The 24,151-nt window shown below is 41.6% G+C and overlaps 1 protein-coding gene across 3 annotated transcripts in view; it reads left to right on the top strand.

Moving 5' to 3' along the window:
- The first annotated feature begins 9,636 nt into the window (after window positions 1-9,636).
- Window positions 9,637-24,151, top strand: part of Dscam3 (Down syndrome cell adhesion molecule 3) — a 33,014-nt gene continuing 18,499 nt past the window's right edge. For 2 of the 3 annotated variants that reach the window (XM_070287127.1, XM_070287129.1), the window contains exons 1-6: window positions 17,128-17,541; window positions 18,369-18,594; window positions 21,419-21,561; window positions 23,094-23,255; window positions 23,548-23,697; window positions 23,858-23,978. In XM_070287127.1, the coding sequence (XP_070143228.1) occupies window positions 17,502-17,541; window positions 18,369-18,594; window positions 21,419-21,561; window positions 23,094-23,255; window positions 23,548-23,697; window positions 23,858-23,978 (842 nt within the window). In that variant the 5' untranslated portion in view covers window positions 17,128-17,501. Of the gene's footprint in view, window positions 9,695-11,327; window positions 11,478-17,127; window positions 17,542-18,368; window positions 18,595-21,418; window positions 21,562-23,093; window positions 23,256-23,547; window positions 23,698-23,857; window positions 23,979-24,151 lie in introns of those variants that run through there. The other variant, XM_070287128.1, reaches the window with a different exon arrangement.

Raw genomic sequence — 24,151 nt, 5'->3', positions numbered from 1 at the left:
CAGGGCTGTTGAAATAAAATTGAATTAATTTGCCATCAGGACGATACAATTTAATTATCAGCGGATACGTGATATCTGGGCACTTTCCGTCATGCCCAGTTAGCCGCTCATAGTTGCGGTTCATTCAGTTCGCATTTGTGCGCAAAACGTTTATAATTGTTATTGAAGACCATTAGCGCCAGCCATGCAAAACATTTTAAATCATGGACGGCCAAATGCAAGTGCTCCACACATAGTATGTGTTTTTTGCGATCATCTCCGTTCGAATGGCAACAAAAATAGCAAAAATCCAATTATGCCCAAGCACGTATTTTCCATTAAGCAAACAGCAAATGGCGGCCAGGCCGACAGCAGTCAGATAGCCACAAGCACATTATGGGCACAAGGTACTCCACAGTCCCGTTCTCGATTCCCATTCTGTTTGGGTTTATTCGAAAATTCCAGACAGATTGTCGGTTGGCATAGACTTGCTTTTGAATGGCTTAAAATAAAGTAAAGGATTATCATCAAATGGTTTAATCGGAAGGTATAACTGCAGAGAATATACAAATTTGTTAAAGTAAAAACCAAGTAAAGTAAAGCCATGAAAACATTGCAGAAAAATAATTTATGCTTTGGACTTTAAATTCTTATATTTAAATAAAATAGATCTAGAATTAGATAAAGACTTAATGCATTCCAAAAAATTCTCTATTATTTTTACTGAGTGACCCAGCATTAAAATCGTCTCTCAATGACTATCGCTTACTTTTTAAAAACAATTGCAAATGGGAACAGGTCTGATAGCCTCAGCCTTTTAATGAATCACAGCTTCGGCTCCTGCTGCAGTTCCTGCGCCGGTGGTTCTCCGTTTATTTCCAACAATTAAACCCATCAATGGCAGCGTCAGCTGATGCGCTTAAGCCAGCCTCGAGACCATTAAGCCCAGTTTGAATGCCGCGAATGCTGCGGAGGCTGGGAAAAAGCGGGAAAGGCAGGAGAGTGCCTCAGCACACATGGCAGTGCACACTTGACATTTCAATTTCCGCATGCACCCCGAGAACTCACAACAAAGGGGAGAAACAGAAACAGCAGCAGCAGCAGTAGCAGCTCGACAAAAGCAAAAAAAAAAAAAGAGGAGACTGTAGCCAATTCCATGCGGGCAACGTCGCAAAGTTGCTTTCAATTACCCAGTCAGGACACGCTTGCTGCCTTTTGTTTTTTGCATGCCCGGCACGCCCCCTCTATCAACCGCCCGCCGCCCACTCTTTACTCCACCCGCCGGCGACAGTTGTACAGTTCTTCAGTCTATTCACATTTTACGCTTTGTTTCTGGCCCCGAAACCATCGCTGACTGCCTGGCAATGCAGTTTATTAAGCTGGCAAAAGTTGAGGTAGTACTTTGGTTTATTAGGTATTTCGAAAATGATCTTGAAAATAATTCGAAAACTTAATTTTTAAAGGTTTTATGAGAGGTTTAGCTTAGGTATAAATGGGAGAGAATAGTTCTTAAATTTGGAATATAATGCACTGAGCTTAGTCACTTGCTTGAGTTTAATAATTACATTAAATTATATTTTTAAAATTATTTAATAATTATTAAAATATTTAAGCTGCTTAAGCGACTATAAAAAAGCCAATTCGGTGTCACCGCTAAGAACCCTGATATCACCTTAAGCTTATAGCAAGTAAGCAGAGGGAATGCGTTGCCAGGAAAGATGGGGAAAAGAAAAGGGATAAGAAGGAGGAGGAGAAGAAGGATTGCAGGTGACCCGGCCACTTCAGTAACTTGAAGTGGACAGGGCGAAAAGCTGTCAAGTGGCATTAATAACAAAAGCCATCTCCAAGATACGGGATAAGCAGCAGTGCGCACCTTAAAGTATGCAGCACTTGTGTCCGCTCCACGGCCCGGTTTTTGCAGCCGGATAAGCTTTCGATCCGATTGGCGAGGAGAACGACGACTCGACGACTCGACGACTCTGAATTATGCTAATTTACTTTTATCGCTTCGCCGGCAAAGTCAATTTAATTGTAATTTTCCAACGCGCAACGCATTTTAGTTTCACTTCCGCCCGCACTCGCCTTTTCAATTTCAGAACGGCCCGGCGCGTCTTGCATTTTCATGAGATATAATTTAATTTGCCTTTTCCACTTCGACGTCCACTTTTCAAACTTTGCTTTTGCCACTTCCTTTGCCGGGGCTTAGTGTCCGTCTATCTAACTGTCTGTGGCTCCATTTTCATGCTTTTCCACCGCCGTGTATCATTTGGAAATTCAAAGCTCGTACTTTTTTCCCTCATTATTGAAAGGGCGAAGACTCGACTCACAAAAGGCAACGGAAAAATATATAAAAAAAAACCCTGTAGGGGGGGCGAACGCATAAAACTGCCATGGAAAGTAGCTGGCAGCCCGGTTCTTTGCAATAATGCGATTGGGGGCGCGAACTGCCACGCTTTGCCGGATTCCGGACTCCGGACTCCGGTCTCCTCTCCGCCGCACCCATCCGGTCCAGTCTGGTCCGGCCGCGTCCAGTCGCATCCGCCTGCGATGCCACTGTCTAAGTGGAAAAAAGGTTTTGTCACGGCTAAGCACTTTTCAAATTCACAAGGGTCGCCCCCAAACGCCAGCGGCAGCTGCTGTCCGTTGTCGGGAGTCCGAAGTCCAAGGGCCACAGGCCACAAACCGCGAAGAGGCTTTCGTCTCGGCATGTTTTTTTAATAGTCTGTGTGTAGGAGTATATTGAATTTTTAGATTTGGGCCAGAAAAGTAGAAAATGTTTCATATCTCAGATGATTTGAATAAGCTTTATAATACTATTTTAAATTTATATTTTAGAGCCTATTAAAATTTGTGTCTTGACAATTAAATACTTATAATAATTTTACAAGTTATAATGACGAAGAATCATTAATAAAAATACTTTTAATAATCACTAATCGGTATTTTTAAGTCGATACTTCTCAGCTTCCTTTCTTATTTCATTCGATTTCAATGTTTTATACACAATTTTTATGGCTAACAGCGTCGCCGTTGGCTGGGCTGTAAAGTTTTATCATTATAATTGCAACAAACTGAGTACTCCGGCAGCTATTGAAACATCTGGCCAAGGGCTAATGATACAACAATCTAGTGCGACTTAGGGGATAGTCGGCCGCCGCCCTAAAGTGTTCGTAGGGCGAAACTTTAGTAAGCCAAGTAAAGTTGTTCAAGTTTTTTGGACTAAAGACTTAAAAAACAATAAGAAAGATTGGCTACTATTGACAGACTAATGCCTGCCTTGAAACGATAGTTAAAGCAACAACTGAAAAACTTTGGCTTGATTTGTGTTAAGTTTCCTCTCTAATTATCTTGCGAAACTTTTCGGCTTTCAGAGCTTCGTTTTTAGTTGGGAAAAAAGTTATGAGGGTTGAGTTTCTTAATGATTAAAAAAATATTTTCATTTTTAGGTACCTAAAAATGTACGCTTAAAGTTAATAAGATTAAAAAACCTGTCATTATTTTGGTAAGTTAAATATTCATATAACTTAGTGACTTTTTAAAATCTTAGAAGAACCTGCAGAGCCAAACCATTACATGTAATTATGCAGCTCTTTAATTCCATGCGTAATGACCTTCCGACTTCATTGTTTAGCTTAGTCGCGGCTCAAAATTTGCTACAAATGCCACTTGATTTCCGAGGAGCCCTCATCCGGGGAAAACTCACTGCTGTCAGCGACAAGGAGCTTCTGCCCCCGCCTGAGCATCCTTATCTGGTGCACCAACTCGACAAATGAAAGGGTCGCCATGACAACTCAATGAAAAAGTTAGGCATGCAAACTAAGGACCGGGACATGTGGATATGGATGTGAATGTGGATGTGACTGTGACTGAGTCTGTGGAGAGAAGTGAAAGCTGGGACATGAAGTTTGATATCATTAAAGGCCACTTATGTGTCAAATGCAATGCAGCCGCAATGAAATTCGCCGGGAGACGGTACCAAGAAGTCGACGGCACACTTAAATGTCATTGAAATTGAAGCTCACTTGACAAGTAATGCTGGCGCAACACAGCCCTCGTCCGCGCCCCGTCTACGCCCCTGGCCTGGCAGGGGGTTAACTCAAGCCAACTACACAAAGGCCTTGTCAGCAGACACTGACAGAACCGCCCCCGAAGGCAGGCAGGCAGGCAGCCCCGCTTTGTACAAAAACCTGGCTCTGTGTGCTGCAAAAAGTTCCCTCCTTTTCCTCCGATTAAGCTCGGCAAGATTGACATTATCTGTGGCTCTGAGTGATTTGCCAGCAAATGAGAATAAGAACCGGAAACAGAAGCGGGCTGCAGCAGACGGTGATTGGAATATCCTGACTAGCACATGATTTAGTTGTTAAAGTTTTTTAAGTGCCAATATCCTGTGAAAACAAGAAAGATTCTTCATAAAAAGAGTATACTATAGTGCCTATTAATATTAAAGATATTATAATGGTTAGTCCCATTCTAAAATCTAAAATTCCATCTGTATAACTTATTTATGTTGATTAACTTTATAGGGTATTAAGTGACTATGCCATAGTCCTTTGGAAAGAGTGCAGAAGTATGAAAAAAAGTGATGGTGGGAAGCTGTGTCGCAGCGTTGACTGTCGCATAATTTTCATAATTGCATTGCCACGCATCAACGGAAATTGCGTGGCGCCAACAAGTCGATGTCAATAATTGCCAGGCAGTCAATGTGCCTCCCTTCTCCAACGACTCCTTCTTCTGCTCCGCCTCCATCCATTCATCCTGCATCCTTTATCCCTTCTTCCACCCCGTCAATGTGGCGTATACGTAACCACGCTGCATTCAGGCTGCGGCCGAGCAATTTAAAAGCCACAAAAATGCATTAAAATCCGAGTGTGCGCATAAATTATTGCAGTTTCATTAACAAACATTTTCGTAGCTCGCTCTATGCCAGGAAATGGCCAGCTCCACTCGTAATTAATCCCACGCCCAACTACTCATATTAAATGTGGGCTTAAATGATTTATGGTTTAAACAATTTGCCATAGTCCGCTCAGGTGAGCGGAATGAATGACCAGTCGCCATATTTTGCCCAGAGACCCAATAAAAGTCAATGAAGCGTGCCAAATGAAGTGAGGCCGCCTCTCCATTTCCCAGCTCTAAGTTGTTCCTATAGTTTTTCGGCGAAACGAGGTGCAATTTGCCAGCTGAACGGGTTCAGAAAGTCCTGGAAAAACCCATTAATAGTGTGTCTGTGTGTGTTCAAAGGTGGGCCCAAAAACTTGGTCTGACCTATCCAGGGAAAATTATCGCAAACTATATCGAGCATTTGTGAGTTTTGAATCGGTTGTAATCTGCTAACCCTTTAAAACTTCCACAATTAACACATTTGGCTTTGCCAACGCCGCCAGCAGCAACAAGTGCTGCTCCTTCGTTGTTCACAATGAACTTTACCCGCTGACTCATTGCCGTCATGCACAGGAAGAATTTTTAATAGGAAGTAAAATATATATCCTTTATAATGAAGTCTTAACAAGTTATAAATTTGTAGATATTAGATTACTAATTTTAAAGAAATTTCTGAGTTTCAATATTATTAATTTTTCTTATTTGCTGTTTATTTAATTTGTATTTTTTCTTATATATCTTCTTTTATATTTATTTTTCATTTTGTAACCAATACATATTTTATTTTTTTAGTCCCCAAACATACTTTATTTCCCTGAGTGTGTCGTGACTTTGCCGAACTGTTGCTGCCGCTGTGGTTGTTGCCGCTCTTGTAATATAATAAAACGCTTATTAAATTTTGCCGCCGTTATAACAAGCTGAGCAAGCAGGGCCCACAAAATTGCTGCCTGGGTCGCCGCAGCGCCACGCTTCCGATTCGTTCTTCATCTGCCAGTTGGCTCCTGGATGCTGGCTGCTGGATGCTGGCTGCTGCTTGCTCTATTCCTTGCCTTCAGGATAATGATGCGGTTTTGTTATGGCTTTTTGTTGGCACGGCCACCGAGACTCGGGCACGGGCCCTGCCATCATCATCATCATCATCGGCACCATACCGTGGTGGCCCCCAGTTTGTGGTCTGCAGCACTCAAGGGGCGGAGCAGACTATCCGGCCACCCGGAGTCCGCCCTCTGTGGAAAGTTTTCGTGTACTGGCAAACACTTTTTCCTACTGTTAGTCTTGTTGCATTCGGCGGTGGCCAGGAAAAGTTCAGAGTATCCATTTAGGGTATCCAAATCTGTGGGGCCACGGCGGAAAGTCAGCAGGGGAATAAGCTGCCGGGAGGGAGTATTAGCATTGTGCCAGCATGGGCTACGTAAATAATTTGCCTATTTTCGACTCTTCTTTATTGTTGTGGTATAATTATATTTTAACGACACTTTGAGCTCAAATTATGACGGCTCACAGACGGTGGTTTGTGTGTTGATTGTTTGGGTGGCAGAGATGAACTTGAAACGAGTTGGAAAACTTTTTCAAAAACCGCAACTGTGGGTGTGTTTTACAGTTAATTATCATTAGACTGGGCGACTTTTGGTGTGAAAAGCCACACAACTACAACAGCAGAGAAAAGTGAATTACAATTTAAGGGGTATACAAGTACAGTAAAGACTAACTATATTCGAGTTGAAAATAGATAAATGTATGCGTATGAGCTCAATTTCTTTCTATAAATTCTGCATATAATATTGTGCTATTATTATTATAGTTCCCTTTTTACTAATGGCCTTAGAATTAAAGTTCTCTGGCTTAAACCCTGTAATTGACCGTCTATCGTGCCTGCAACAGGATGATAAATAAATCGCTTTCTGGCCATAAAACTCCCGCATGCCAACTTGAGTTGTTCTCATTTGAAATGCAGCCAGGCCTCTATGAGAGTTGGGCCTACGGAGCCGTAAATCTAAAATTAAATGCCGAGATAAGCGGAGCCTACGTAAATTATGCCATTTGCCAAGACCCAAGTTCGCAGCAAACAATTTCCGTGCCGTTAAGGCGCAAAAAGCAGCGCAGCCAAGCAACATGCCACATTACATTATGATATTCGTAGAGAACAAAAAGCAACAGGACTGCGGCAAAAACCGCTCCAATAGCTTGAATCTTTAGGGCCGCATTTAACAATTTCGTAATTTATTTGAGAGCGCCTCATAAATGGCCAAAGCCATTTGTTAATGCACACATTCATATATATATTAGGATAAGGAAACTGGTGTCCGGGCCCTTGTTTACGGGTGTCAGCTAATAATTCACTTAAGCTTCGCTGCATGATACGCTTTTAAATTTAATTACAAAGCATTTTCCCCATCGAATACCGGGCGTATACTTGATATAACTGCTAAGCAGTAAAGAGCATATATGAGAGACATATGTATGTACATTCAGCAGGCACTTGGCAGAAATATTAATGACAAGGCAAATATGTTTGCCAGGCAATCGAGTTATGCAACTTCATTTGGCACACGGTGATGATTTATCAACTAAAGCGGAGGCACTGAGAGAAATAACTTTTAGTTGTACAAGATTATTAAACAAAAGTTTATAATTTAATTTCAAATAAATATATTAAAAATTCTTTTTTAATATTTATCTGGAATCTCCATACAATTCGAATAAAATGTTTACAGAAGTTTACAAAAAAAAGTTTAAAAACTATTTAAGTTCGCTGAAAACACCTTAGTTATTATTATTTATATGTTTCAGGGATAAGAGGTATAGGTTTTAAGGATAGGATGGTATTATTTAAGTTCCTATAAAACTTCTTATTCATGATTAATTTTTTATAGTTTTCAGGGATCAACTTTAAATTGCTTTCGACATTTTCCCACACTTTTCCTTCCGTGTAAAATCTCACCTGCCTGCGGCAGTGTTGGAATATTGAGTTGATTCATCATTTTCCTGGGGCTGAGCGGTAACAACACAATAGCTTTCACCTTTTGACGATAATGATGTTTGGCGGGAGGGGCGGACGCGGACCGACCCCTTCGCATTTGGCATGATATATGAAAATCATAATGCGCTTTGACAGGCCGCAGTCCTGGAGGGCCCTCGCTTGCACGCATTTGTGTCTAAATAAGTGGCATTCGATGCGCTGGCTCGCTCGCTTTCCGTTTGCCCTAGGTCATGTACATTTTTGGATAACTTTTTAAGTCCTGCCACAGGACTCGCTCTCTCTCTATCTCTCTAGCTCTGCCTCGGCTGGCGTCGTAAGAGCGCGCATGCTCCTTTATTTTGTTGACGCCAGAGAGTGTTCGCGCGGAAGCAACACGTGCTTGCCAATATTTCGCCGAGTGTTTGTGTTGGGAAAAATGAAGGGTAAACAAATAAATAAACAACAACAACAACAACAACAGGGAGTGTGTGAGCGCAAAACTGAATGACAGTTTACGCTAAAAGTCGCGTAGTAAAATGAAGAAAAAAAAAATGTTCGAGTGTTGGTGGTGGTGGTGGTTTTATATTATTTTTTTTTCATTCCTTCGTTCGTTGGGTGGTTTTGTTGGCATGTGTACCATGCTTTATGTAGCATAACTTTTGGCGCCAAAGTGGCATTCGTGCATCGGACATTCGGCGTGATTTATGATGTCACATGTCGCCGCAGAGGTGATGAAGGGCCCAATGCAGTTGGATTGCTGCAAATGCGGTTTAACATTCAATGCGAATGAACGGGAAATAAATTCAAATGGTGTGCTCCATGATATAGGAGTTAGATGTTTAGTTTTGTTTTATTTTTTTTTCTTGTTTTGTTGCCACAAATATCAGGCTAAAGAATTGTAAATCACATTTCGCTTTATATTCGCAGGAAGGTCTGTGGGGGGGGGGGTGTGAATATTTCTGTAAAATATTGATGAACACAAAATTGATGAATTACAAAATTGTGAGGACACAGAGGAAATTAAATGAATGTCCTTTAATTAAAAAAGCAAATGGTAATTGAAATTATAAGGAAAATATTTCTGTTAAGGTTGAATTTTAAAGTCTCTCCAAAAAATATAGTTAGTATTTACATTTAAATGAATTTATTATTAACATTTATGAATTATAGTTTCTATAGCTTTTATTCCGAGGATCCCATATTTCAATTGATTTTTTAACACTTCTTTCCTTTTATTTAGAATTGTTCGCTTAGCTTTGAGTCTATTGCATTCCAGCTTATGATTTTTTAATCCTATTTTCATGAATTTTTCACAATTCTCCGTATTTTTGCTTGTGTGTGCCAGTGTGAGTGTGGAGGTCCTTTTCAGTCATTCACGGGAATGTCAACACAGCCGCAAAACAACAACAAGTGAACGCTCTTTTGACTCTCTGGCTTCTCTCTTTTTATTTTCCCAACAGAATACCGCTAGACAGATAGCAAAGAGAGCCGAGGTCCTGCGAGAGCAAGAAGAGAAATGCCAAAGGATGCGCTGGCAATGACGCTGACGCAGCGCCGGCGTCGCAGTCAGCGTCGTTCGATTGTGGGCCACGTGTGGCAACAGTTGCAGTAATGGCCTCCGGAGGGGCAGGCCGTGGGCGGTGGGCGAATCAATGCTCGAGGAGGTGGTATCCGTTTGTGTGTGTGTGTGTTTATGCTGGACGATTACGCTGACAGAGATAAGCCCAAGCGACAGGACGAGGGCAGAGGCGCTGCGACGTAGCAGCGGTGCCGGCAGCGCAGGACGATTTCAGGATTCAGTCATTGCCGGCGTTTCGAACTGTTTGGACGTGTCAAGCGGACGAAATCGGGATTTATCGGGAACTGTTGCCAGCGGTAGTGTGTCTCAGTATTAGTTAAGCACTACAGGATAGTTGTTGCCGTACGTGTGTGTGTGTGTTTGCCTGTGTGTGTGCGTGTGTGTTAGGCACTATTTGGGGATTTAATGGAAAAAGCATTAATGGATGCTGCCTCGGGGAGTGACTGTAGTGCCATCGGTAATAGTAGTGGCCAGTGCATGTATGTGCCTTTTAGAGAGTGTGTGTGTGTGAGTGGGTGTAAAGGGATAAATACACAGAAAGAAAAATAAAATAACAACACAGCAACCAACAGAAAATATAAATATATATAGTTTTCTGATTTTAACAGTTTAAATTGTAGTTTAAATATTGGATAAGGTCCTTAAATTCGTTAACAGAAAAAAAAAAATATTTCAAAAACTGTACAACTAACAAATAGTATTGAGTTTAATTTAAGCCATAAATATATCGAGTTCCAAGTAAATGTATCAGAAGAAAAATAATTTTTAATCTAAAAATAATTATAGTTTTTATCTCCTAGTGAATCCTTGAGTATTATAGGTTTATTACTGAGTTTATGTTTTACCGGTTATTAAAATACCCCATTAAAATATAACTTTTAAGTACAGTAAAAATTCTGAAGGCAGCTCAAGGGTTAGGGACTAAAAATAGTCTCTTAAGAAACCCTTTTCTCTCTGTGTGCGTATCAATGTTTTCGAGTTTTGTGTGTCTGCCTAAGCCTAAAACTATGCAGCGCAATTTTGTGAGCTGACATTTTGTTTGCTCGCCCGCATGTGTGAGGAGTCCTGTGCTGGTGTGTCTGTGTGTGTGTGTTTTTGGGCCAGTGTGAGTGGTGTTTGGTTTTATCGTGGATTTTACTGACTTCACGGGTTATTTGTCCGCACGAATGTGTTCATAAAAAATGTAACAAAAGTGGATTTTCGCTGGCCCTCCGAAAACGCTTTGTTAGCACAGGGGTCCTAACATCCTACGGAACCGGAAGCGGAAGTTACTGGTGCAAATACAAAAGCAAACACACGCACACAAACCTAAATATAAAGGACCCTTGCTCCGCGGCAAGTGGATAAAGTAAATTGAATAAAAGGTGAAATAATTCGAGCGCTAAGCAGGCCGAATGCTGGCTAATGGAAAAGTGTGAAAAAGGTTGGCACCGGCCAAGTGAACCCAATAAAACAGAAAGAGAGAGATAGAGCGTCGCGAAAAATACCTTCGAAAATTTTCAATTTTCCCAGCGAGTCGTGGGAGAAATGCAAATGTAGCGGTGACTTTCTGCGCGAATTTATGGAGCGGCAAATTGAATCGAATGGCCACCGAGCTGTCAGCGCTGACGTGCCGTGAAGCATGTGCCGTGCGATTATCAAAGTGCGATAAAACTGCCGCAACAATGGCCAAAAAGAGACAGAGCAAAAGCTAGAGGAAAAGCTGGGAAAACCCCCAAAAAAACGGAGACGGAGAAAACACAGAATCGCTGCCTAGTCACACAGTCCATAAAAATTTACCGTCTATGCACTGCGTATAATTTATGGCCGCGATTCGTTTCCTTTTTCTCTCGGTTTTTGTTATTTTTTCCTGCTTTTTGCGGCCCACCTTTTGGCAATTGTTGAATGCAGCCGCAAAATATGGCGTGAATCTTTTTTTTCGCCATCTAGCATGTGTAAGCTGCCGGACATATGTGTTAGTGTTCCTGGCAAGCTGCCAAAAATAATAAAATCACAATCCTATGCCAGACAACTCCATATAAGTGCTGCTGCTGGTGCTGGCGGTGGATCCTGCATCCAGGACGTGGCCAAGATAACGAGGTAATTTCACCGAATGATTCGCAGTTTTCGCAGTGTTTGTGCTTTTGTAGATTTTCAGTCTAAGCAAATTGAGTTGCCGTCGGTTTGGCCAATGAAAATCGCACAACATCGATGCTTTTTTCCGGCACTTTTCCTTCTGGTTTTCCGCAAGCTGTTGAATTATGCATTGCCCGGCGATAAGCTGGAAATGTTGCACAAGGCTGCCAATTCGACTGGCCATCGGGGATTTGGTGTCCTGGTTGGATGGGGTGTCCATTAAATTTTAATCTCTGAAAATATTTGTATGCAACGGGTGCGACTGCAAAGCCAATCTTGAAAAGTTAGTCGAGATAGCGAGCTCTCTCAAAGGGAAAAAGGAATGTGGTCAAGGGGAAAAATTTACATTTTATTGGAAATTCTTTTCGATTGCGTTTCGCAAACACCTCCACCTCTTGTACATTTTCAATGGTGTGCAGCACCATTCTGTTATTCTATTTGCTTCCTGATATCCTTGTTAGTCGTGGACATTGTCCAGTTGATTATTCAGATAAGTTTTAAACTTTTGGCCTTGCTTTCTTCGAAATAATATATCATTTTGACAGAGTTTTATTTGTGACCTTTAACTTTTGATGCTTTTAAAAATTCTGAAATCCTTTTCCTGCATCTTTTATTTAAGTTCTTTAAATTTCTAGTTGTTTTCTACCATTAAAAACTTAACTACGGGCTTTTTCATTTTCCCTTTTTTATTCAGTCCACTGAACTTCCCCACAAGACATAATCGTCGGTGTCATTACGACTGCATTTAGCGGTCCCATTACATCTGCGTATCTTGCCAACGCTAAATTACTTCCTCATCTGACACCTTCAACCGCTATCAGGCGGAAAATTTTAAAGAGTTGGGAGCCCAGCGAGCTGCGAGCTGTTGTACCAATTAAATTTATTTGTTAGACCAGCGAGCGATGTCACCGCCATGGCCAACGTCCTCGCAATACACTCAAGTCAACTTTATTCATAATAACAACAAGAACCCCATGCGGCACGACAGCAGCAAGAGAACACTGAAAAAAATTTAAGGGGAGTCTTAATATATAAAGATAAAAATTTACTACTAAATGCACTCTGTGTCACTTACAATTTTCATTTTAGAATTTATAAGACCTCAAAATTAAATTCTTCTCTTATCTAAAATAGATTTAAATAAATAAACAATTTAAAATAACAATGTAGGAATTCTTCTGATTGAAGAAAAAATACATTTCCGATTTAGAGTGTCATTTAGAAATGTATAAATAATCTAATCTTAAAGTGTTTAGTTAAATAGCACTTTCGTCTTGTATATCGTCTTTCGTCTTAAATATTCTAAAATATGTAAAAGCATTAAGATTAATATGAGTAGGTACTTCATTTTTTTCCTGTGTTTTCCGTGCACCAACAGCATCTAAACAAAGGCACTCGAAAACGCCGGAGGGCCACGAACAAAGATAAAACGGCAGCCCAGCGAGCTCGGGGGTTTGTCAATGTGACAATGCAGCATCTCCGAACGAACCGCTGGCCTCGGATCCGGATGGATCCCGTCCCCCGCCTATCCCGCCTAGTCCAGATATGTATATGTATCTGAGAGAATCCTGATCCCAAGGGGACTGGCTGCAACGGCGGGACGCCGAACAATGGAAAGTTGCCATGGCAGAAAAAATATGCGCGCCCATTACATTTTGTTGCCGTGCCTCATTTTTCTTGTTGCCCTTCTAGACGGGAGCTCTGTTGTGCCCGAATTGATGTTATATAAAAGGTGGCCAAACATTTGTTGGGACACGCGAAATCGGAAGGGGGACGGGCAGTGTGCGGCAACAATATGAATAGGTCGAGCCGGGTCCTGGCACGGCACGGGCGAAATGTTATTAGGTGGCCCGTCACCTTTGCATTTCCGGTGGCCCATCCTCGCCATCATCCATCCTGAAAGGGAGAGACAAATCTTGGATATAATTAGCAATTAATTGAAAGAGTTTTAAAATTATTTACTTTATGATAAATATATTATAGCAAGCTATAAAGAAACAATTTTATAGGAATATTAAGCCAATAAATCATTTAAAAAAGGCTTTGTTAAAGCTACATATTATCCTAAATCATATATTAAGAAATATTTAAAGAAATGTATAAATAATATTTTTATACTTTCTTAAGCATTCTCACTATAGTTTTTTCCGAGTGCAGTCTTAGCCTCATTTCGTTGCGGCACCTCCTGAACTATTGTCCAGGTCGGGAGTACATTGTTCCAGTGTCCGTTTTGTTTTCCAGCCGTAGTCCTAGCCGTAGCCGAGCCGTTGTCCTAGCCGCAGCCATAGTCCCTGCTATGGATTTAGCCATTTACGAGTACGTGCCCCGCGACGGATGCTCTTTGACTTGCGGCCAAGCCCTTTGTTGGCTCGAACCAAAGAGTTGCACTTCAGGCCGGGGGAGTGCAAATGGATATCCATTGTTCGGAGCATTTCGCATTAGGACCAGGCGAAGGGTTCAGAAGTGGGTGCTGCCGACAGGAAATTGCCGGGCTTTAAGAAAACCCTTTAAAACGAAAACCCTTTTGGGTGGCAGCCGGCAGGATGTCGGGCATATAAATTGCCAAGCTGTCAACCAGCGCTAAACGCAAACACATCCGTCCCAAAGTGCTGCGAATAGGTACTATGTGCAACACCGTTTGCATGCGAGAACAAAAAGAAAACAAACATTGCAGGTGACGAGCATTAAAACGATTCAACAGCTCCGTCTCAAAGCGAGAAAAATTATATTGCTTAACGCCTGCACCACCTTCTATGGGCTGCCACCTTCGCCCGTTTCCCCAACTCGACTCGACTCACTTCCAATCCCACGCCCAGTTCATCCACCGGATGAGGGCGTGGCAACGGCGGATGCAGCAGCGTTTAACCTCAGCCCCGATGAGAGAGGTTCACTGGGAAAAAAAACCCTTACAGAAATTAATCAAAGGGGTTTTTAAACAAATTTGAGAAAGCTTATTACAATTCAATACAGATAATTTCCCTATTTAAAAGGGAATATTTCCTTGACAAATTATGTTTCTTAACTTAGATACCAATAATACTTTTTTTTTTGAGCAGTGCATTTGGGATCAGGGGTGATTTGCGCTCGACTGCCTCTGCAACACATGAAGGCATGACCATGTTGCCTTTGAATTGTTGCCGTCGCTATTGCTTTTGCTGTTTGTTGTGGCGTTCCGCACTTAAAGCCTTTCAGATCCAACAACAAAAACGGGGAAAAAGGTGAGAAATATATTGGGTAGAAAATAAAAGGAACCACCACTTGTGAGCTCATGGTGCATGCTGAGCCAAGGACTCGACTTCCAAGGAGTATCCATTGCATTGCCCAGCTGCATCCACCGGGAAGTAGCCTCTTTTCGGGCATTTCAATGTGCAAGATTGATTGCCCTGGTCCCAAATTGTTTCCACTTTGCTGGAGATGAGCCCAATGTACGTAAATGGATAATGGATAAGTTCAGTGAGCGGAGAGTAAGGAGCTTTTTATCACCTAATTGAAGGAGCAGGAGAGCAAAGGGACAGGGAAATATCAGCAGCTTTCGGCTAACATTTAAAGAACGCCGCGAAAGACATGCCCTACTCAATGGAGAGCTTAGCAGGAGTCGGAGTTAGTTTGACATATTGGCAAAGGGAGAAGAAATCGTGGGAATATACCTTCAAGGATATATACCTGGTAGTGATTTAATTGTTTGGTTTAAATGTCAAATTGATTATTACCTAGTTAAAACTGATTAAGATATAATTTAATACTGCTAATCATTCAATGTTTAAATTCCTTAATTTATACTCCCGCAAGTGGATTAACAAAACAAATAAACACCTATTATAATCATGGCCACACATCACGGTAAAATAAATAAACAAGAGCTCAACGTGCCCCAACAAGGACACGCAGTTACAAAAAGCCCATTTAATCCAGAGTGACACAACTAAAGCGGCGTCCACATATTTAGTGTCAAATTTGCTGACAGCCAGCAGTTATGACACCAGACACAGACACACAGAAGCCAAAGTAATCGCTTTGCGAGTACGGAGGACGCAGGATGTGGCCTGTATCCTGTCAGCTGAAGCTGGCCCCGCCGGCAGATCCGCTGGAGAATCCCCCAAGTCAGACAGTTAGACGGCACAAAGGCGTGCAAAATAAAAACTCATTAAAAATGAACGAGCCAACACCCACACGCAGGTTATCCCGGGCACTCTAAGGACGATGCCGTCGTCCAAGTGCTGAGCAAAGAAACGAATTGCTCGTGGCAAATCGCTCAACAAAAGACGCTGCTAAAATAAACAAATCATTTTAAATTCTCAATTAAATGCAAACAGCGCCGGCTGCCTCCGCCCATATGTGTCGGCTGAAAAGGTGTCAAGTTGCAAACATTAAAAGGAACTCTTCTGTGTGACCCTCAGCGCCCACATGCTCGCCTCCTCGATAGTCCTTCGTTCACAGAAAATTACACAGAAGAAAAGCGGTTAATTTTTTAAGTTATGGGTTCGATTTTTAGAGTCTTTAAAGACAAAAAGAAGTTGAGAAGATTAGTAAAATATAAATATTAAAATTCGATTAAATATATATTTAAAAAGCTTTAAATTAACATAAACTGTATACTTTAAGTTCCTTTCTTACCTTAAAATTTAGATTAAAAAAACTCCACTTTTTCCTCTCCGTGTACGATCCAACGCCTGTCGATTGTGTGTAATGGGTGTCATGATGATGTTTATTTAGTCGCTAAGCTAAGTGCCCGACTGTCTAAGGAAACGAGAAAATCCAGATGGGCGGGAAAGGATTCTGCTGAGCTTGGTTTTTTTATTATTATTTTTTTTTTTCGGCTCGGCTGTTGAACTCCTGCTTCTCGACCCCAAAACATGTTTATGTCTTCCTCATTGTAGTCGGGGCGCTCGTGTGTGGGGGAAACTTGGCCCTAGCCATTCCAAATAAAATTTAATGATGGCAAAAGTCATTCATTTCGTATGCTCGCTCATAAATACTCGTTAAATGTATTTACCAAGGGCTCTACAGCAATGCAAACGCCGGATTGCTCTCGGTTTCTGTGAGGATTGGGATGTGTCTCTCCGTCTCTGCTTCTGTTTCGGGGGAAGTCCTGGCATAGAAACCTCCCGATGCGGAGGACTCATGTTGATTTCTCGCCTCTGTCGGCGTGCGTTGTCGAGTTTTGGCATATTTATATAGCACTTTGTGCACTCGGTATTCAGTATTCTGTCTCTCGTATTGTTGGAATTCTCGCATGGATTGTTTACACAGCTACGAATCGCAGAAAAGCCCATAACCTCTACATCGAAAATGATTTGAACTTGACATGCAAATACTGAAATGAAAGCGGAATTTTCAGGGCATTAAGTCTTATAAATGAGAAAATGTTGAACTAAGCTGAAACATCTAAATGTCTAAAACAAGGCTTTACTTTTCAAAGACAGCTTTAAGTATTAAAATCCAGTTTTATTTTTGTGTTTGTAACAATTTTGTAACAATTTAAACACGTAACAAATTAGCAACTTTACAAAAGCTAAACAATAGAAAAACTATCGTAAAGCAATCCATTTAAGCGTATTTATTTTAACTAGACTTGTTCCAATTTACCCTCTCCGACTTTTCCATCATATAATTGCTAAACTAACTTATTTGGCTTTTGAAAATGCATAGTTTTACATTTTTGGCAGGCAAACAATGAAAATGAAAATATTTTCATAATGAAAATGTATATTAAACTGCTGTTTTCCCTTTCCCATGCATTTCAGGTGGCTGAACAACATCTGAAACGACTGAAAATTTTCAAATAGAAACAAGCAGCAAGGGGGGCTTAGACAAAAGCCAAACATCGGAAAAGCCACACACAAGGAGTTGCATATACATATATATATATATATATGTATATATTCATATTGCAAAAATAAACAATCTGGATACACGAAGCTGCTGGAAAAATAAACGAAACGAAATTTAATTTTCTGCAGGCCACACATTGAATTTTCATGCAACGAAATGAGTTTATTAGAGCTTCCTTGTCTAGACGTGGCCAAAGGTGAGTTTCAAAGCGGGGATACCTGGCTTTTAATTTGTAAGCAATATTTTTAAAAGAGTTTTTAAAAACGTATGTTTTAGAAAGGGGTTGCCTAAGTAATTATAAGTATTGTATTTTATTTGTTATAATTTAATATTGGATTATAAACCTTTAACTTTCATGTAGTTGTTTTTGTATATCGATTTTACTTATTATTTAACTATTCTTTATTTAATTTATAGATTAACTTTATTTATTTAAGTATTTATTTAGTTGTTAAAATATTTTTGACTTACTTATCAGTTATATTGTATTGTTTTTTCCTTTTAATTTAATAATTATTTTTGGGTATCTTCTAGACGTCAGAGTTGGCTTATATCCGGCATGATAACGTTATTATTATTATTATTGTTACTTGCTCCAGCTGCTGCAATTTCTGCCAGCACACATAGGCTGCTTGTATATATACATACATATATATATACAAATTTATATACCTACATATATCAAAAGAGATGTTGCAACTTGCAACAACCTGCAGCCTCTAATCTGCCACCCAAGTGGTCGGGCTCAGTAGTCAAGTGTCAAGTGCTGCCTAAATGTGACTGCGAATCCCGAACTGAATCCGAAACTGCAACCGAACCAAGTGCCCTCGCTGGCGGATCCAAATTAACCGCATTTATGAGTTGCACTCGAGGTCCTCGAAACACACACACATATGTACATAACATACAGATTTGCCGGCAGCTGTGGCGGCATTAAAGTTTTAAACAAACTACATAAATAGCGACATTGTTGGTAATTAACCTGCCGCCGCATGGCACCCTCTCTATTCTGCCCCTTTTCAGCGCTGCTTTTGGGAGCGTTGCTGGTGCTGCTGGCGGGCCTGCCGTCGCCCCTCCTGGCCACAAGCGGCTTACGGGTGCCCACATTCCTGCTGGAGCCCGCACCGCGTCTGCTCTTCGGCAATGATACCGGCGCCCAGGTGACCTGCACCGCCCACGGCAGTCCGCCACCTCTCGTAACCTGGGTGCTGCGCGACGGATCGCTGGCCACCCAGGTGCCGGGCCTCAGGTAAGTTGCAATCCTGCGGTGCGCCTCAATTCCCTCAGCAATGAGCTTGTGTTATAATAAGCGGATGTCGCTGTTGCACTGGGCGAAAATAATAAGTAATGCTATTATTATATTTAAGAGATTATACAACTTGGGACAGATTACTAAATACTGTTTTCTGGAGCTATAAATCTATTATTTTCTCAAGAGTTTTCTTAATTAGAAAGTTAGGCAATAACTAGTAAACATTTTGTTTGTAAGTTTATAGTCTCTTTATTTAACTTTTAAATATTTCCAAGTGTACATAAAGTGTTGAGAGTTGTGACCATAAGTATGTGTCGTTTGGCTTCCTGTCGGCGGTTTCGGAAGTCACATTGCTGTGGCTTCAGTTTTTGCCAGCGGCATTTAAGTTATTCCCCAACACACAGCTTCGTCTCAATTGACGTGGCGCGAAAAGGCACCGGCGAGAAAAGCTGTGGAAATCAATGTTAACAGATGAACGCCACCCCATTCGCATTTTCCCATTTCCCCGTTTTCTGAGGATCTTACCCCCCATACCCCCCCATCTTTGTGGCCACAAAATTTCAATGAAAATGCTTGGCTGGCAGCAGCAACAACACTGCAGGGGAGGCAGACAAAAGATGCGCTTTTTGTTTGTTGCCTGAAAAGGCCAAAGAAATTACACAAAAGTAATGCAACCAAGTTGCAGAGACAGCAGTTCTCATACACAGACAGCAGGGGACGCAGAAATAGCACAAGAAAATAGTAAGTTCTTAAATGAAGAGGAAAACAAGGAGAATTTCTTGTAAGGATACTTTGAACTTTTTTATGTTATTTACATTTTTTATACATTAATTTTCCTAAGAGTTCAAACTTCTTGGAACTATTTATTTGTCTCAAACTGACATCCCTCTGTAGCATTTTATATCTATTTCTTCTGTTAGTGAGTTGTATGCGAGAGCATTTAACATATTAAAAAACCGCATCCTTTGCCGGATGACAAGCTGAATACAGAATGCTCACACACGTCTGGCATTAATCAAGGCGAGTGTACATTAGTTGCTCGGGCAAATACGACTTTAATTTGCGGTTATTTTGCCCGAATCCATTAGTCGCTACTCAACACAATTAACGCACTTAGCATGCGAACTTTTTTATTGACTACCACTTTGTTTGGTTTAGAGATTTTTTCAACTGCTGATGCACTCTTAAACGGATTATTATATAACGTGAAAAAATAATATACAAACAAACAGATAAAGCTGATAAATCGTAAAAAAAGCTCACTTCCTATGGCCTCACGACCCGAAAATAAATACGGGCATAAAAATGTATAGACTCACGGCACAACTCCCCATATATATGGCAACAAATTTACTAAAAGAATTTTTATGTTTCGCAAAATGAAATGTCATTTCAAATACGTGATCTCGCACACATACACGTCCACAAGCCCGAGGATTCCATGTGCATGGACGTCGACGACTGTCAGTCTGGCAGACCCAAAAAAATACAACAACAACGAAAAATGTACAGAAAATCCGGTTGCGATGGCACTACTACTGCATAGAAATGAAACAAAAATTTATTTTAAGCTACTAAAGAGCATAGTTGAGTTCAAGTGACGACTATATAGGACGTGTACTTATCTGCTGCAAAAACTGGCGGACAAACAGACAGAGTCCGGACACGGGGGGCACGGAATCCGGAGTAAGCCAGGGTCTCTTTTTTGCACTGTGCACCCCCCTAGGCAAACGCAATAGACGTAAACAAATTGCTGGCACTTAAACATTTTTGAAAACAGCGCTTGATGAAGTTTTCCCTTTTTCGGTGTATGCTGCCCGCCGCTTGTTGTCCCAGGCATCAGCAGTCAGTGCACCACATCATGAGAAGTCAAGCCAAAGTCCCATCTAGATGCACTGCCACAAAAGATAGGTGGCTTTAGATAGTCCATAAACAAATAGAACAAGTTTTTTTATATATGAAAATTATTTAGAAGTTTAGTGACTGCCAGATGAAGAATTCTATATAACTTCGCATCCTTGAAAGATCTTAAATTTTGGACTCCATATTTTTTCTGAGTGCTTCCATCGCTGTCCCCATAGCTTGTTAGCCCAAACTGCAGCTGCAGTTGAGATGATTAGCGGACACGAGACTGCAACTGCACTGGCAAACTGCATCTGCCACTGGAGATGCGGAGGAGTTGGGATCAGAGAGAGAGGACTGAAGCTGCTCCGGCGGCCTGCATGACTTATGTGATGGAAGGTTGATGGGTTTCGGAATGCTCCATAGCCACAGAGCTAATCAAATGCATTAAAGCCCTGCGGGAGGCTTTAAGTTTTGCTTTGATTTCGCAATTCATGTCGGGGATTGAAGAATAAGTCACAGGACCAAGGCAGTTTGACTTTGGCTTTAATTTAGAGATTAATTTCGTAAATAAATATACATTTTGATCTTCTTATGTTAAGAGTACTCCTTTCCATTCTCCTATAACTTTTTTTTTATTAAGGTAAGACTCTCCCAACATTGCAACTGAAACTGCAGAGGAGCTTAGGCCGTTGCGCATCATTTGGGTTCAACATGCATCCAACCGGCATTAAGCTTATTGCATTTTTATGTAAATTCACACTTTGCGCCCCATGTACTTACTGCTATAAAAATACTCGCCAGCAAATGGCAGCCACTTTGCTGTCGCTTTTGTGGAGCAAATTTTTGTGTGCGCCACGTTCAGCCATCCCCAAATTCAAATAAATAAATAAATATGTAGCGGGGGGGAGGAACAACCTAAGAAAAGAATGTGCCCACTAAAATATTGCATTTTGCCGTTCGCTTTTGTGCTTTTCAGGAAAATATCTGGCAACGGCACCCTGCACTTCCCGCCGTTTTTGGCGCAATATTATCGCACGGATGTGCACGAGGCCACCTACAGATGCCGGGCGAGCAACGAGGCGGGCACCATCCTCAGTAGGAACGTTCAGGTGCAGGCAGGTGAGTGTAATGTTACGACGACGAGTGTTGGTATGGGTATAAGTATGAGTACGAGTGCTCCTGCTGCGAGTGTGAGTAGCCTAAGTAGCTGAGCGAGGAATGCGCTGCCCCCATTAACAGTATTCGAGGCGAAGAAAGAAAGTGTTGCCAACTTGCAAATGCAAAAAAAGGGGAGCCAAGACAAGCACTCAAAATTTTAGAAAACGTAAAATACTTTTAAAAGTAATATAAATGGTAATAATTAAATTAAGAGATTGTCATTACCTTAGAGGAATTTTATTTAGTACAAAAGGGTCACAGGGAATCTTTTAATTAAAATAAAATTAACGATTTGGGGATTAGTTTTATTACTATAATTTATTTGGTTTCTAAAATAAATTTTAAATAAATTTTATTCCCAGATTTATATAGGAATCCCCCTAGTTGCCAACACTGTTACCGTGAAAAGATAGGGCCGCATTATGTTGACAACATTTTGAAGCTGCTCACGTTCGCTGTGCTGGCATTCTTTACGATTCCGCTTGCTGGCAGCCCCTGGGATGTCACCTGTGCGCCACTTTTTCTTACTTTTCGTCCTTCTATTCCACTTCATATAACATTAATATCCTGTGAGCTGCCTGCCAGCTCTTGGGCTTGGACTTGGACTCTGTGATCGATGCAGCAACAAACTTGGCGCGGCTGCAACTTCGGGGCTCGGGGCACTGAAATTAAGTTAATTATTTTATGCACTCTGCCTGTTTGCTCAGGCCCCCTTAATGCTTGACCTCGAAAACGGGGCACGTCGGCTGTATTTACAGAGCCCGGGCCTTAAGTAAACACACAGTAACCCCCAACAACCGCCTCCTCTTCCAGCAGCCGGGAGGAAAAAACCAACGTTGCATGATAGTCGCTTAAAATCTCATTCAATATTTACACTTTGCATTTTCCATGTGCATCACTCCTGTCACTCCTTTTTTCCCCATGCTGTGCCGTACTGTGGTGCTTCTTCCTTCGAGTATTTTGGCTGCTCTTCAACTTCCGTTTTGCATGTAATTTCGAGCAATTTCATTCATTTAAACGCCAGCCATTCCGCATTGTGTCCCGTTTATTGGGCCGCTCGGTGTTGTTCCCTGTCGACAGTGTCGCCAACGGCTGGGAGTTCCAAAGGACTGCGATTCTTTTGCCCGAAAGCGTTTTATGCGCTCATCTGTATGCGCAGTTTGCGCCAACGGGCAGACAGCACCGTTTGTTGACTTTTCCTATATTCCTCCCTGAATCAGGGGACCCCTATGAAGGTACAGCAGCGGTCAATACAATGGGGAAATTCCTTATGGGAAATGTATCCTTGATTAGAACTGAAGCTAAGCTTAGATATACTTTCATTATAAAGCATTAAGAACTTAAAGCTTAAATATTACATTTTTAAAACGATTTATATATCAAAATATTGTCTGTTTCCTGTACTTTTACACCCCCACTGACAGTCATTCTTTGAATCCTGTTTCGTTTCCTTCTTTCTCGTTTTTCTTGTTGGCCATTCGCTCTCTTTTTAGTGGTGCGTCGTCAATTCCATGTGCACGTGGAAAACACCGAAGTCTATTTGGGAAATTCGGCGTTGATTAAGTGCGCCATACCGGAGTATGTGCGGCCCTATGTGCGCGTGGCCAGTTGGCATCGCGGCGAGGAGATACTGCTGCCGGATCTGTCGGATGTCGGTGAGTGTTGCCACATTTTAACAGATCCACATACGAGGACGCGAACAAATGGAGGGCGGAGGAGAGTTTATCGGCTGCTGAAATTTATGTGCACACGATTCATTTTTGTTGCTTGAACAGCAATGGGAGTTGCAGTTTTTCTGCAGCTCAGCTTCAAGGGGTGGACGCGTGGGTCGCATGACATTTATTGGAAAACGTTGCGTATACGCAGCGGGGGCCGGGCGCGCTTTGATTTTCCTCTTGCTCTGCAATTGTCATCATGTGTGACCTGAGTTTATGATTTTCCCCACAGCGGGTCGCTATGTGGTCCTGGCCGCCTCCGGGGATCTGTATGTGCGCTCCGTGCGCACCGAGGACGGACTGATGAAGTTCAGCTGCCTGGTGACCAATACGCTCAACGGGGAGCGTCAACGCAGTGACGCGGTGATGCTGCAGGTTAAAGGTAAGCTTGAAAAAAGCCCTAGAGAAATATTATGGACATTTTTTTTGTTTCTTTCTTTAGTCAACATTTAGTTTATGTTATTTCTATAAGTTAACAAAGTGATTTTTCTTTTAAAATAAAATATATTTCCACCTTTCTTGCTTTATATTTTCTTTAATAGAACTAAGCAAGAACCTGGCACCTCGAACCACCCAAAAACCGGTGATGGAGATTCACGTGGAGCGCGGCAACGATGTACATCTGCCCTGCAACATCCAGGGCAATCCCTTCCCCATATTTACGTGAGTTAACCAAGTTCCGGGGGCGAGCAGGCGTAGCCAGCCCGTATCTGTATCTAAGTATCTACGCAGCTGGCAATAAAATAACATCACGAGCTTCCGGGTCGGAGATTATAGACAGCCCTTAAGTGCATTCGAATGTTTGCTTGGGGAGGCTGGCTTTATTGCATATTAGG

The sequence above is a fragment of the Drosophila kikkawai genome, chromosome 3R (assembly GCF_030179895.1).
Source record: "Drosophila kikkawai strain 14028-0561.14 chromosome 3R, DkikHiC1v2, whole genome shotgun sequence".
Classification (NCBI taxonomy): domain Eukaryota; kingdom Metazoa; phylum Arthropoda; class Insecta; order Diptera; family Drosophilidae; genus Drosophila; species Drosophila kikkawai.
The sequence above is the reverse complement of the archived record's forward strand: the minus strand, read 5'-3'. Positions and strand labels throughout refer to the sequence as shown.